The following is a 15,692-nucleotide window of genomic DNA, read 5'->3' on the forward strand; positions in this document are numbered from 1 at the left end:
TGCAGTTATTCTCTTCATATGTAAACTGTATGTGTGTAATTTTAAATGTTCATGAAACATGTAAAACTAATTTTGTTATTTTTTGTACAATTGAATTTTATAATTTAATTTTTACACTTTATGTGATTTTCAATTTGAATGATAGATTTTGTATGTCAGTTAGTTTAAGGTGCCCTCTAAATTTTATGTGGCACAGGTGGAGAACGTGCAACTTCCATGAGTTTCTTGTGGCCTAATAACTACTGATTGTTCTTCACCGCAAATAGTCTTAAAAGTAATGTTATGTGTTTGCTAAAATTTGACTAACCAACCATTTAAGGCTTTAAAGTTCTGTCATCTCAGACTTTCCAAAACTTCTTTTTCCTTTTCATGTAAGAATACTCCACCTACAAAATTATTACTTGTTCTTACAAAAAAAAAAAAAAAAAAAAAAGAAATCACATGTTTCAGTTTGTCTAAGTTTTATATTTTTGGAATGTTAATTTGAATTAGTAATCCATAAAATTAAAAATATTTTGGATTAAAAATATTATGAAGAAATAAAATTGTTTCTCATCTATCCTTTAGCACAGGATTTATTTGGTTTTTACTTATTCCCAATTTCTTCCCTAAATTTCTAACTAAGCTTTTCAATTTCTGCTACATGTATCTGTGTGTATATCTGTATCTATATATATTACATATGTTTCTGACATCTTTAATTTAATTTTTTTAAATATACAATTTTTTTATATTTTTTGTATTTTGCGCTTTTTTCACTTTTATTGGCATTTTTAAACGTTGTTACTTTCTGCCTGCTATTAAGGCTTCTGTGTATTATTGCTATTAGTACTATTACGTACTTATTTTTAAAAAATAAGTCCTACAAAATAAAGGCATTTGAAACTTAGATCAATGAAGGTCTCCTATTGGATACAAATAACGTCATCTGCTTTGAATACTTTGATTAGACTAGAAGAGTAACACGCTAATGTGACAATCAAAATTGTAAAAACAACCTTGTATTTAGCGTAGGTATAATGAAACAATCGATTTCAAGGGCAGCTAAAGCTTCCTCCTCATCCGGAGAAAGAAATACATAGAAAGAAGAAAATAAAGGAGAAGGAGTCACAGAAACACGTGGTCCTTATCAGCACTGCACGTGGTTATAACTAGATTTTTAATCAGAGTTGCACTGGCCGCCTACTTTTACTGAGCCAGGCTATCTGATCGAGCATGAAAAATTAGCGAAGTTAAAATAGGGAGCGAGGGGCAAATGCACCTTACGCTCAAAATCTGAACTTCAAAAAATGGAAAGCAACCACTGAACGTATTTTTGCTGTTAAGCAAAAAATGGCTTCTTTTTACTATTATGTATTCCGCGCGCTTAAAGTTTGTTCCTCTGAATCTTTGCTTACCATTGAACTTAATTATTTGAGAGCAGTTGCGATTGACCGTGGATTTTCTCCCGTGATTATTGATAAAGCCGTTAAAAAATTTTCAGATTCCCATCAAAGAAGACATTCCACTGTTAGAAATAATATTAATGACCTTGTCGTGCTTCCATTTTATCCTTCTGTTAGCTATAAAATTGCACGGATTCTCCAGAAATTCAATTTTCAAGTCGGTTTATCCCCTATTAATAAAATTCACCCTTCGATTCTAAAAGATTGTGTTTCTGTCTTAAATTCTTGGGGAATTTATAGTATATCGTGTCAATGTGGTTTAAGATATATCGGCCAAACGAAAAAAGCGTTGAAGTTTCGTATCAAGGAACATGAATCTTATGTCAGAAAAGGCGAAATTAACAAGTCTTCAATAGCGTATCATAGTTGGACTTTTAACCATAATTTTGATTTTGGATCTGCAAAAATTATCCAAAAGGCTTCTTCATTGGTGAATTGAATTTTCTTGAGGCTTTTCACATTCACAAAGATTTAGCAGGTTTAGTTAATGATTTGAAGTCCAATCCAGTCCTTCCTAATGCCTTTAAAATTCTACTATCTTAATTCAGTTATTTTTGCTGATAGATGGCGTTACCTCCTCGCGTTTAGTACTACCAGAGGGTAAAAATCCGTTCAGTGGTTGCTTTCCATTTTTTGAAGTTCAGATTTTGAGCGTAAGGTGCATTTGCCCCTCGCTCCCTATTTTAACTTCGTTAATTTTTCATGCTCGATTAGATAGCCTGGCTCAGTAAAAGTAGGCGGCCAATGCAACTCTGATTAAAAATCTAGTTATAACCACGTGTAGTGCTGATAAGGACCATGTGTTTCTGTGACTCCTTCTCCTTTATTTTCTTCTTTCTAGGTATTTCTCCTGATGAGGAGGGACCTTTAGCTGCCCTCGAAATCGATTGAGTGTTTCATTATACCTACGCTAAATACAAAGTTGTTTTTACGATTTTGATACTTTGATTAGTTAAGCATCTCAGAGGAACTTAAGTAAAAAATCTTCTTGTCTTGACGAAATGCTGTTAGGAGACTTGTTCTTGTATAAACAGGGCTTTATATTGTTAAATTTTGTTTTTAAAATTCTTTTATTCAAATAAATAAATGTATTGAAATTTCATTAGATATTAGTCAAGCCAAAAAAGAAATTGAAATTGCAAAGGAAGAATGGGATCAAGTTGGATCAACACCTAAAGGTAATGTATAATTTTTGTTATATTTTTGTAAGTTCATGTTGTGTAGTGTTTACTTTATTACAAAACAAGGATTTTAGCGAAGGGAAGAAACCTAATTATATATAATATCTATTTATAACTATGATTATAAATTCACAGATTTATTTATTTACTTGTTTATTTTTAAAATTATTTCTTATAGCAATTTTACCTGTTCATCTTCAGAGTGTACCAGTTTCATGCGATGAAGTGTTGAATTATTTTCGTTCAAAGAACATGAGCCAATATTTGGTAATTTTTTTTATATATTTTTTTTTTTATTTTATTTCATGAGCCAATATTTATTTGTATTTTTTATATGAAATGCTATTCATTATTATTTGTTGCTGCATGTATTGTATGTGTTTGTATAATATCCCGAAGTGCCACTGAATTAGGGATAGAAATAGATGCAAATTTTGTAGCACTGTACTGCATTTGTGTGAGGGCTTTTTGGTAACTGCATATATAGCTAGTAGTATGATTGTTGTTGATCAGTCGTTTCAATTACCAGTATGTCTAAAACTTCTGATTTAGACAGCTTTGATCTCGGACAGATAGTAGGCGCTCGAAGCATGAGCCATTCAATTTGCAAAATCTTCAAATATAGGATTTTCAAGGTCGACAGTGTTAAGAGTATACTGAGAATACACGGATGGTGGGAAAAATAACTGCTGATCGGGAAAATTGCAAAGGCCAATTAGCCTCGAATGAGTGTGGTGTGAGACGGCTCAACCGTGTTGTACATAGTCAACGAAGCCAAACATAAGCTCATATTACCACCCAGCTGAATCACTAAAGGGATCGTGCAAGGTTGTATAGTCAGTAAAGGGATCGTGCAAGGCTTGCTTCACCGTATGGGCTCCGGGAGCCGTAGACCCATGACAGTATCATTGAACGTATGCCATCGAGCTGCACTTCTTTACTGGGCTAGAGAACACAGATAATAGACTCTAAAGGACTAGCATGGAGTGATGAGTCTCAAATCTGTCTAATTATTACTGACATGAGGCTGAGAATATGGCATCAGCCTCATGAAGCCATGGATCCTGCATGCCAGGTTGGAACTGTTCAAGGCCATGGCAGCTCAATCATGGTGTGAGATTTTTTTTCTCTTGGCAGTGTTTGGGATCTTTGGTACTTGTACCAACCTCCTTCAATATAATTTAGTTCGTAGATTTTCTGGATAGTCATATCCAGCCGTTTATATTGTTCTGTCATTCACACGGAAATGGAGTATCCCAGCAAGATAACTGCACCTCTTGCCGGTTGGCTACCGTAGCTGGATGAACATTCCTCTGACTTCTGTATAGTGAACTGACTATCTAGAAGCCTTGACTGAAATTCTACAGAGCACCTTTCGGATGTTTTGGTGAAAGGCGTAGAACCACATCACACAACACTAGCGACCCTTCCTAAATTATGGACAGCTCTATCCAATGTTTGGTAAGCCATGCCTGTAGAATGCTTTTGCAAACTTATTGAACTAATCCTTGTTGTGTGGCAGATATTATCAAGCCATAGGAGGCCCAACTTGTTATTGACTAGCTTTGATTCACTGCCTATGAAACTGCCAAATCTTTTCAGTTGTAGGACAACGAATTTTGTCAGAATTTTTTAAACCAAAAAAATTTATATCTTAAGATACTTATTTTTTCTATTTAGAACTATTTAGAATAACAAATTTTAAGAGTAAGATGCTGATTTTGTAAACAAGAACACAAAGATATATGAATACATTTCATTTGAAAGTGGTACAGCAGTGCTAGCTAAGAGCAATTTAAATGAGTATTTGTCATTATTCTGGAATCATTGCATGAATTCACATAAATAAGAATCAAATATAGTACAATTACATGGAAAGTTAGCTTGTATATCTTTCTATAAAAATTATACAGTCAAAAGTCGTTAATTCGGACCTCAAATTTTCTGCGCGACGTGTGCGCAGAAATATATGCGTCAACGTGATGCGTAATATTTCTTACGGTCTTACGCGCATGCATAAACGCATAGCCGTTTACGCATGCACGTAAGACCTTTATGGCTGCGGATATGAGTGCGCGCATGCGCATAATATGTTTACGCATGCACGTTTAATGTATAATGGACGGTATAAGCTTAGCTAAAATTATCTAATTCAGTTAATGTTGCAGATTGCGTTGTTCCTTAATCTTCGAATTGGATCCGGCTTATTTTTTTTTTTTGCAGACTGTTAGAGCAATTTTATAAAAGTAAGCTTGAACTTTCGATTATGTCAAATAGAATTAAAGAGAAAGTATTATCACATGAATCGAGGCAACTTAAACAACTTACATTGAAAGAAATGTTTAAAAAGTAAATAAATAAATATTAAGCTTTTTCTTTTTGTAAATTTTGATACCCTTTAGATCATAATTGTTCTTTATTCCATTAATTACGGTTTCATATTTTTAATTTTATAATTTCTGCATGCCATCTTACCAGATTTAAACTGATGATCTATAATCCAGAATCGCCGAAGTCTCGACGAGTCCAGATTAACGACTTTTGACTGTATAGCATATATCATCCTATAACAGGAAAGACCAGATTGCATATAACTGTAATAAATATTAACTAAATCTTCAAAATGATTGTCAAATATTTTTTTCCTCTTATAAAATTTTAGTTCTGTTTCTATAGAAAAATTATAGATTTATATGTCTTGTCCATTATAGATTTATATTTGTGAATAATTTATATTTCCACCTCAGTTTCTTTTGTGTTCATTAGATGATGAGTGGTTAAAAATATGAAAATTCATCTGAATGGAAAAAATTTATAAATCTGCCACATCTATATTATTGCTGATATTTTTGTCCACATCTACATTATTTTTAATATTTTTGATTGCTTCAACAAAATTACCCAAAGCTCAGTTTTATATGGTAAATTAGTTTGATTTGAAAATTTTCTCATAAAAGTTTTTCTTATCGTAATATCAGGTTGGAACAAAGATAATTTCAGTTTTTTAGTGTGAAATAAAACTCAGTTTTTCTATACAAAAAATTAACTTTAATCTCCTCTGTGTTTGATGATCTTTTGCCATTTTTCTGGTGACTCTTAATTCCGCATAGCGCCACTGCAAGGTTGCCCACCTGCAAAATAGCTGAAGTCATTCCCCTTTTTATTAAATTTTTGTATAGCAGAAGGAAGTTTTGAAGTTAGAGCATTTGTTGAAATTTTTTTAACAATTTGTCGAGGATAATTTATTTTTCTGAATTTCATATTAAAATTTTTTTTAATAATTTCTTTTGCATCTATTTTTTGACAGATTTCATTTTCAATGGCAATCAAAGCTTTACGAGTCTTTCCTGCGATATACTTGACCATAAATATGTCTTGATCAATTTTAATTTTAATTATCTTTCGCTACTAGCAACACTAACAGGAATGCTGAGTAGTATTTTCAGGAGTAGCTGGAGTAGCTGAGTAGATCTTCGGGGAGCACAAATTATTTGACAGAATTATGTTCAGAATATCAAATGTATCATTCATACCGACTGTACAAGTGTACTTTGAAAGCACTTAGTATTAAGAACATTTTCAGGGGAAAGCTTCCGTTACAACCAGATATAAAAAACCATTGTGCACACTTTATCTACAGATGTTTTTGTTATTTTCATGTTAAATTGTTTTTTTTTTCCCACAGTTCTTATTTGCTTTTAATTTTTTTTTTGGCATGTACTAGGATTTCCTTTTTTCTTATGTTTTTAAATTTTATGTAAGTTTTATTTCAAAGTAAATACTTAATAAAGCATCTTATAAAAAGATATCTTATAGGTATTATATTTTATTTTCCAGAAATGCATAAAACCTGTAAAACAAAGAAAGGGTTTAGAAGCTTTAAAACACTGGATTATTGGACCACCAAAGTTACATAGCAGTTTGGTATCCGAGAGAAACTTATTATTTGCTATTGCAATGTGTAAGTTTTCCGTTATATAGTCTGTGTACTGTGGAAGGATGCTTTGAAGTAGAAATGAAAAATTTTCTAACATAATGATTTATTTTTTCAAATTGTTTGGTGCTTTGTGCATCTTTTTATCCATCATCAAATCATAGAATTCAAAACTGAATCATCCCTATGTAGAAAATTAAAACATTTAAGCTAGATGAAAACTGAATTGCAGTATAGTTTTCTAGTACTTTTAAACTTAAATGCAATCTTAAATCCGCTGTATTGAGAATTTTAGTTTTTTACTCTTACTGTTGTTGTGTTACTGCACTATTAATGTGGTGTTGTTGGCATGACCGCCTAAAAGTAACGATACTAAGAATATCAAATACAAATTAATTCCGCGTAAATAGTTAAACTAAAATTTAGTCGTTAGTACATTGCATGATCTTTACTAAATAGAATAAAATGACTTACCCAATAATGCATGCATGAGTCAAATACTCTCTTTTTCCAATCTCACATTTATTTTAGGAAACTCATTTTCTGGATTAAATAAGGAACATTTATCACACACATATAAAATATCAAAATATCAGAACTTAGATACACAAAACGTGATAAATAAAATGGAATGTTCGTTGAGTGCTGAAACATGACTATTCGTGCAATCCTGTCTCATCGAATATATCAGTGGTCAAAATTTTCTCATATTAATTTTCGTATTATCGCGCAGTCTGGTTACACACTTATAAGCTCTTCTTTTTTCACATTCACATTTTTTTTACACACTTATCACGTGGTGACACATCGCTGGTCAAGCACATCTTGAAGTTGAACACCTATTGATATTCTGCTTGAGCATTTTTTTAATGTTATTCACGTCAGCAGGGCTTAGTAGTGAGTCTCAAACCAAGCATTTTCCTCTGGATAGTATATTTCTTAATTCAGCTTCTTTCTATGCAAAATACAACGGCATTCCACGTGCAAAATATGCAGGAACGATGCCGAGAGCTGAGTGTATGAAGCGAAAGCCCACACACGCGTTAACACGACGTCAGACAGAAGAAAAGGCAAGAGGAAGACAAACCAGTCCTTCCAGTTTTTATACCCTTCAACGCACGTGGCAGCGCGCGATAACGATACAAGAATCGATAATGCCACAGCGTTCACTGTGAGAATTCTGTGTTCTCACAACTGTATATCAGGATCAAAGCTATGACTTGTTTTGCTGTTTATTGCATATGAAATTTTAACTCACAGTGCAGTAGATTGATTTCTAGGCACAGGGCAGTGATTGATAGAAAATAATTTTCTATATATTATCATATATAGAAGCTCAAAGCCAAGCCTCTCCAGAATTTTAAAAGCTTGGTGACCATCTTGGATCTAATATCTCGAAATCGATGGATTTTCCCCATCTAAAAAACAAAGCAGTAATTTGACTTCTAAATTTTTATAGTACTGCAGGCCATATTTTAGGCATTAAAACATTACATTCCATGTAAAATTTTTATTGAACATACAAGAAGAGAGTGGCATGAGATTTCATAAAATTGGAAGGCACATTTGCAGTTACTTTTTATCAAAAGCAGGCACAGCAGCAATAAGAGAAAAACATAGTAAATCTGTTATGGGAAATTATTTAAATAATTATTCTGTAGCTGAACTGTAGAACCCAGATTAGAAATTCTGTATAAGAAGCTGTATTCTGTATAATTCTGTACATACAATTTCTGTATAAGTCTTTAATAAATCTAATTTTTGTAGTCTTGGAAGGGAAAAAGATGTACATGAATTTTTCATAGGTATATTCTGCACAGGGGGAAAAAACAAAAACAAAAAAAAGGGCACAGTTCTATATCTCCTGCTCTACTAGGTCGATTGACGAAATTTACATTTTCCATATCTTGGAAGTGCGAGTTACAATATGTATTAGATTTACACTCATGTCCATAAATTAAGGATAATTTGGAGTCACGCTGAAATCGAACTTTAAAATAAATATATCACCTGTAAAATCAGTACACACATCTTCAAGAATCATATGCAAATTTCAGGAACTAACGTGCCCGTTACCACCAAGAAAACATCATTGAACGACGCCGTTACGGTGGTGCAGGAGTGCTCATTTGGGGTGCAATTATTCTGGGTTCCAGAACTGACCTGCATGTTCAAATTGGAACCATTACAAGCCAAATCTATCGGGACGTCATTCTGGAACAACATGTATGTTTGTTTCGGTGCGGCATGGGTGCACAATTTGTGTTTATGGATGACAACACCCGTCCTCACCGTGCAAACATCATAAGTGAATGCCTTCAATCAAAGGATATCACCCGTATGGACTGGCTAGCATTCTCACTGGACTTGAATCCAGTAGAGCATGTGTGGGACATGCTTGGCCAAAGAGTTGCAGCCCGTCAACCTCCTCCTACATGTCTACTGGAACTTTGGAGAGCATTGCTTTTTGAGTGGTGTAATATTCCCCAAGATCAGATTGATAATTTGATACTCAGCATGCCTAGGCGTTGTACAGACTGTATTGCATCGTCTGGGAGACATACAATGTATTAACAATCATACCAACCATGTAATATTGTTTTTTTGTAAATAGTTTTTTTTTGTAATTTGCTCCAGGGAGAAAAAATCGCTAATTTTTTTAATAATATCAAACATATAGCATCTTTTTTTGCTCTTTACCTTTTGTTTAATAAATAAGCTTTAGAAATAAGTCAAATTTGTTTTGCTTCTAACTCTTCCTTTGCCTGATTTTGCATTATCCTTAATTTATGGACATGAGTGTATATATATGGCATTACTCTAACGTAAGTATTCTGACACAAAATTGGACTTTCTCTGAAATGACATACCTATTTTTTTTTTCCCAAATTTTGATTCTACAACACAAATTATGCCTAAATATCAAATGTTGTAAAATTCGTTGGAATTCTGAGAAATTCAAAATTTAATCTGTGCAGACATTTTTCAGTTTGCACTAAGAATAATTCACTTGGCAAAATTTTTAATTTGTTGGTAAGCTATTTTCCTTTCCATTTCATTGTGCATGAGCAGGTGAAAAGGTCCAATGTTCATTCTATCTAATAATTTTAACAAACTGCATTATTATCACTTATAACAAATATGCCAAATTTCAAAATACAGCAATATGTAAATTCATGTAAATCTTAGAAAAAATTTTTTTAGAAAGCTCTAATTTTTTATAGGTATGCATGGAAATACATCTACTTTAAGATGATAGCAAAAAGTTTTTTAAAAAATTTATAAAAATTACTAAAAAATACAAATTTTAAAAACAATAAAAAAAAATTACAATGAATTTTATTTGGATTGAACTTAAATTTTTAAATTGTGAAAGAAGGAATTAAGTATGTTTAATAAAAATAGATATATTAATAAATATATGCCAAATTCAATTAACATTGTTAACACATTGGTATTTAAGTACTAATATATATCCTGAGTTGTGCTTCCAAGCCATAAGAAACAAAGTGAAATTTCATTAGTGGACCCAGTAGAGTTGGAGATATAGAACTGTCTCCCTCTTCCTTTTGTGTGCATGGGAAGGGGGCAGCCTGCACCCACACGTTTGGTAAGTTTTATATACAGTCAAAAGTCGTTAATCCGGACTCGTCGGGAGTTCGGCGATTCCGTATTATCGATTTTTCCGGATTATAGATCATCAGTTTAAATCTCGTAAGATGGCATGCTGAAATTCTAAAATTAAAAATATGAAACCGTAATTTATGAAATAAAGAACAATTATGATCTAAAGGGTATCAAAATTTACAAAAAAAAAGCTTAATATTTATTTGTTTACTTTATTAAACATTTCTTTCAATGTAAGTTGTTTAAGTTGCTTCGTTTTATGTGATAATACTTTCTCTTTAATTCTATAAACAGACATAATTTCTTGTTCAGTTACAAAGTTCCGCTGTTCAAGTCCCGTAATTGCTGCGCTGAGAATACCGACTAATTTGTCAATAGAAATTTTTTCGTTTTCACTAACCTCTCTGTCACCTTCTTCATGTCTTTATCCATTTTTTTGCAGCAATTCCACTTTTTGTTTGATGGACATCAAAACATACTTTCATTTTGTAGATCCATTGGGAGCTCCAGCATCGTAAATTCTATTTGTCATAATCGAAAGTTGAAGTTTACTTTTATGAAATTGCTCTTACAGTCTGAAAAAAGTAATAAGCCGGATCCAGTTCGAAGATTAAGGAACAGCGCAATCATCAACATTAACTGAAATAGATAATTAGATAATTTTAGCTTATACCGTCCGTTATACATTAAATGCGCACGCGAAAACGTATTCTGCACTTGCGCACACGCATATGCGCAGTCGTAAAGGTCTTACGCGCACGCATAAACGCCTATGCACATGTGTCAATGCGGCACATGCGCAGAAAGTTTTTAGCTTTGAGGTCCGGATTATAGGTGTCCGAATTAACGACTTTTGACTGTATACGTGTGCAAAAATTCTATCTTTAAGTTCCTTTGAAGTTGAAAATTTTTTTTGTTTGATCATTCTCTTGTTCTCTGACTGCCATGTTTTCTACATATGATGCTATGGCATCTGCCCCTACTCATATGATCGGAAGTAAAAAAAGTTTGGAAAATAATAAATAGTGTTTTGATTACATTAGTTAACTAATAAAATCTATCAATGTATACAAGTTAATTTGTACTAAAATCTACATATATCTTCTAACTACAGAATCCTGTATTCCAACAAACTGCTGAAATTGAAGTGAATTGGATGCATTATGTTAAAGCGGCATATCTACAATCAGTTAGCTCTATCAAAACTGAAAACATAAATTAAAGTATTATGAAAACATAAATTATAAAACTTTAAATTAACTTATTTAGCTCCCTTTTGATGTTGTTTATCACTAATTAAGCTGAAGCTTTTATAGTCTATTACTTTAGAAGATGAACTTTGAAGTCATTTTTGGCCTTCCTCTTTATTCCATAAGCATAATAGCTGCTGCATAAATTCCGTAAGCATAACAACAGCTGCTTAAATTGCAACAACTTTAATTTTTCTTTTTCCATATCATTTATGTTTAGTATGTTTCACTTCTTAAAAGGTGCATGACTGTGGACTGGCTTAGACTGCAATCTCAAATAAGGTGGAGAATGTAAGTGTTGTGTAGTGATGACAACACTTGTTACGACCATAAATAAGGGAGGGTTGTAAAATCCTTGAAGTGCATATTTTAAAGTTTTTTTTTTAATGACAGGCACAAGTCATCATAGACGTTGGCCACTAATAAGGACAGAAACAGTGGTCACTTTATTATGGAGGCACATAATAAGTAGGCCACATTTGCCTTCTATGAAGGGATGGGCAGTTACAACCATGTCTTCTCCATAATTCGAACCTGGGCCCTTTGGCATCGCACTCGGCTTCCCTAATTACTATACCATCTGCGGATATTTTAAAGTAACAGACCTTAATAAGTCTTCTTGTTTAAGAAATTTTAAACCTTCTGACATTTGATAAACATTTTAACTTGCTCTAATAAACATAGCATTAAAAATATCTTTTCTTAATTTCTCTAATAGTGTAAACATTTATAAAAAAGGTAAAATTTAAAAGACAATTATTTAGGAATGCATGCATTTTTTTAAATATCTTTAACTTATTACACTGGCTAGCATTAAAGATAAAGACATTATGACACGTGGAAGGCAAATAATTCTCAGCATAGGCAAGTTCCCAAACTATCTGTTATTTCTGTATGTAACAATTAAAGGAAATTTTGATACAGTAAAGATTTTCTGGTGTGCGTTATTTAACCTAATAAGTTAACAACCTATATAAGTTCATTCATATTATTAGTTATTTAACTTTGAATTTCCACCATTTTTCTTTATAAAGTTTGGGAATATTAGGCATGATAAATGTTTTCATTTATTTATTTTGTGTGTATGTGTGATTTAATTTAATTTATTTAGTTTAGTGCAGTAAATACTTTCAAGAAGTTATTGTAATCAGTATAAGTACTACATTTGCAATTACCTTTACTGACAAAAAACGTTTTGAATATAAAAACTAAAGGCAGAAAAAATGGCTTTGTGATATCTTAATGAATGTTGAATTTTTTTTTAAATTCATTATTCTTCTTATATTTGATTTATTTTGCAGTAAATACTACTGTAAATATAAGGAATTCTGTTTAATTATTTAAATATTCATTTTTGATTAAATCAAAAGTGAATTTATATATATATATATATAAAATTAAAAGTTTGTCAAGAATTCTTGTGAAATAAAGTAAAACTTTTCTGAGAAAAGAAAGAGTTTTTAAATGCTGTGTTAAAAAAATTCCATGGAATATAAATGCTTGACTTGACAATGTATCATATAAAAATAGTGGAAAATGGTATTGAGATAATAAGCTCTGAAATGATGAAAGGATGTTTTGGATTATAAACATTCAGTTTAGTTTCCTTATTGTTATTATGTTGTATAGTCTATAGTTATAATTTTATTAATGTACAAATCTGATTTTTAATTGTCTTTGTTATGATCACTTTCATATGTTAGGTCCTTTTGATACAAGTGATGAGATTCATATGAGAGTTCTGCAAACTTTGTACAAATCTTTGACTGGAGCTGAGAAAGATTGTCCTCGTTATGGGAAACATTGGGAAGATGTTGGTTTCCAAGGTATGCTATGATAGATGATTGCTAAAAAGTCTTAACATTTTGTCGGAGTTGTTGAGTTTATTTTTTACGAATAATAAATATATTAGCACATTGAAATATTAAATATTTTAAACTTTGTTATAGTGGAGAATGCATTAGTTGTTAAATTTTTTAAAGGATGGTACATAGCAAATAGTAAAGTAGGACACAAGTAATGCATTATATGTGCCTTTTTTTTATAAATTTTAACTTCTTGTTTTGTAAATGAAAACATAGATTTTTAATAATTGAAAATTCAAAATATATTAAAATCTTTTTTTTTAGAGGAGGTATTTCTATAGTAACACTAAAGAGTGATGTTTCTGGTCACAGTTTTAAATAGCATAAGCCAGTGGTCTCCAACTCACCGCCGCATGTGGCCCTGAGGCAATTTTATTCAGCCCACAAATACATTTCAATTATGTATTTGTTGCAAATATGATGTTGTAAAGATTTCAGTAATTTGAAGCTCAGCTTTACATTAATTTCATTGCCATTAAAAACAAGGTTGAATAACCCACCAGAAAATCTATAAACTGAGCTGATTAACTTACAGTGTGATATAAGTGTTACTCAAAGATTTGAAAATACAGTCAAAAGTCATTAATTCGCACACCCATAATCGGGACCTCAAAGCTGCAAACTTTCTGCTCATGCGTCGCATTGACGAATGCGTGTAAGACCTTTATGGCTGCAAATATGTGTGTCCGCGTGCGCAAAATACGTTTATGAATGCGCGTTTAATGTATAACGGATGGTATAACATAAGATAAAATTATCTAATTCAGTTAATGTTGCAGATAGCGTTGTTCCGTAATCTTCGAATTGGATTCGGCTTATTATTTTTTGCAGACTGTTAGAGCAATTTTATAAAAGTAAGCTTGAACTTTCGATTATGTCAAATAGAATTTCTGATAGGTATATTTACTAATATGTAAAGGATCTACAAAGCGAAAGTATGTTTTGAAGTCCATTAAACAAAAACTGGAATTGCTGCAAAAAATTTTGATAAAGGCATATCCTTTGTTTATCTAAATTTTAACATTTGTTTATTTTTAACACCGCGGCGCGCAATGAATTGGAAGTTGATCTGTCAGCACTATCCTTATCTTCAGAGGAGGTGTTTTTATTTTATTTGGCTTATGAATAATAAGCATATTATTCATAAGCCAAATAAAATAAAAACAGCTTATATATTAATAATTCCTTACTAAATATAGTATTTCATCTCAATGTACTCCGTCTTTGATATGATTTAAATCAAATTCCTCGTCATTATAATTCACTTAGGTGTTTTTATTTTATTTGGCTTATAATTCCTTACTAAATGTAGTATTTCATCTCGATGTACTCCGTCTTTGATATGATTTAAATCAAATTCCTCGTCATTATAATTCACTTTCGATAGCGAACAAAGTGACGAAATTGAAAAACTGAGCTTATTGAAAACGAAAAAATTTCGATTGACAAATTAGTCGGTATTCTCAACACAGCAATTATAGAATTGAACAGCAGAACATTGTAGCTGAACAAGAAATTATGTCTGTTTGTAGAATTAAAGAGAATGTATTATCACATAAAAAATGAAGCAACTTAAACAACTTACATTGAAAGAAATGTTTAATAAAGTAAACAAATAAATATTAAGCTCTTTTTTTTTTTTTTTTTTTTTTTTTTTTTTTTTTTTTTTATAAATTTTGATACCCTTTAGGTCATAATTGTTCTTTATTTCATAAATTATGGTTTCATATTTTTAATTTTATAATTTCTGCATGCCATCTTACCAGATTTAAACTGATGATCTATAATCCGGAATCGCCAAAGTCCCGACGAGTCCGGATTAACGACTTTTGACTGTATAGATTTTATTAACTGTTATTCATACTCCTCAAAAAGTATAGAAGCTGAGTTATGAATTTTTGCACAGAGAATAAGTGCTTTGTTTTTGGAATACATTTATACCTGAACAGCTTTTTTTCACGGTTGAAATTTAATAAGAAAAGAACCCAATCCACCACTGAGCATCTGCAATCCATGATGAAGATAATTTCTAGTAATTTCTTCACACGGTTACAAACTTTATCAAAATCGAAATGTTATCAAGTGTCAAATTGTAGCATAAAATTAAAGAAGTTTATAATTATTTACATACAAATGTAAGTACTTTTATTTTTGCATTGGAAGAAAAAAAGAGAAACTAATTAGGTTGTTGTTATTTATTCTCAAGGTTTGTCACACTTGCAAAATTTTCTCTGAGAACTATGGAACATTCATAATTTGTTTATTTTTAGTTTAAAATAAAGTAAGTTCTAATGGTTAATTTAACATGTTAGAATTATCTTAATTAAATGTAATTCTGAAAATTTAAGTAAAGATAACTGGCAAAAATGTCTTGCATCTACAAAACTTTA

At 31.5% G+C, this 15,692-nt stretch overlaps 1 protein-coding gene across 5 annotated transcripts in view; it reads left to right on the forward strand.

The window, feature by feature from the left end:
- LOC118197050 (ELMO domain-containing protein 3-like) overlaps positions 1-15,692 on the forward strand; it is a 45,530-nt gene that overhangs the window by 14,845 nt on the left and 14,993 nt on the right. For all 5 annotated transcript variants that reach the window (XM_035368521.2, XM_035368522.2, XM_035368520.2 and 2 more), the window contains exons 3-6: positions 2,552-2,623; positions 2,805-2,893; positions 6,464-6,587; positions 13,141-13,263. In XM_035368521.2, coding sequence (XP_035224412.1) covers positions 2,552-2,623; positions 2,805-2,893; positions 6,464-6,587; positions 13,141-13,263 — 408 coding nt within the window. The remainder of the gene's footprint in view (positions 1-2,551; positions 2,624-2,804; positions 2,894-6,463; positions 6,588-13,140; positions 13,264-15,692) is intronic.

The sequence above is a fragment of the Stegodyphus dumicola genome, chromosome 3 (assembly GCF_044657685.1).
Source record: "Stegodyphus dumicola isolate Sdum_Otavi_A_Nest chromosome 3, ASM4465768v1".
NCBI classification, from domain to species: Eukaryota; Metazoa; Arthropoda; class Arachnida; order Araneae; family Eresidae; genus Stegodyphus; species Stegodyphus dumicola.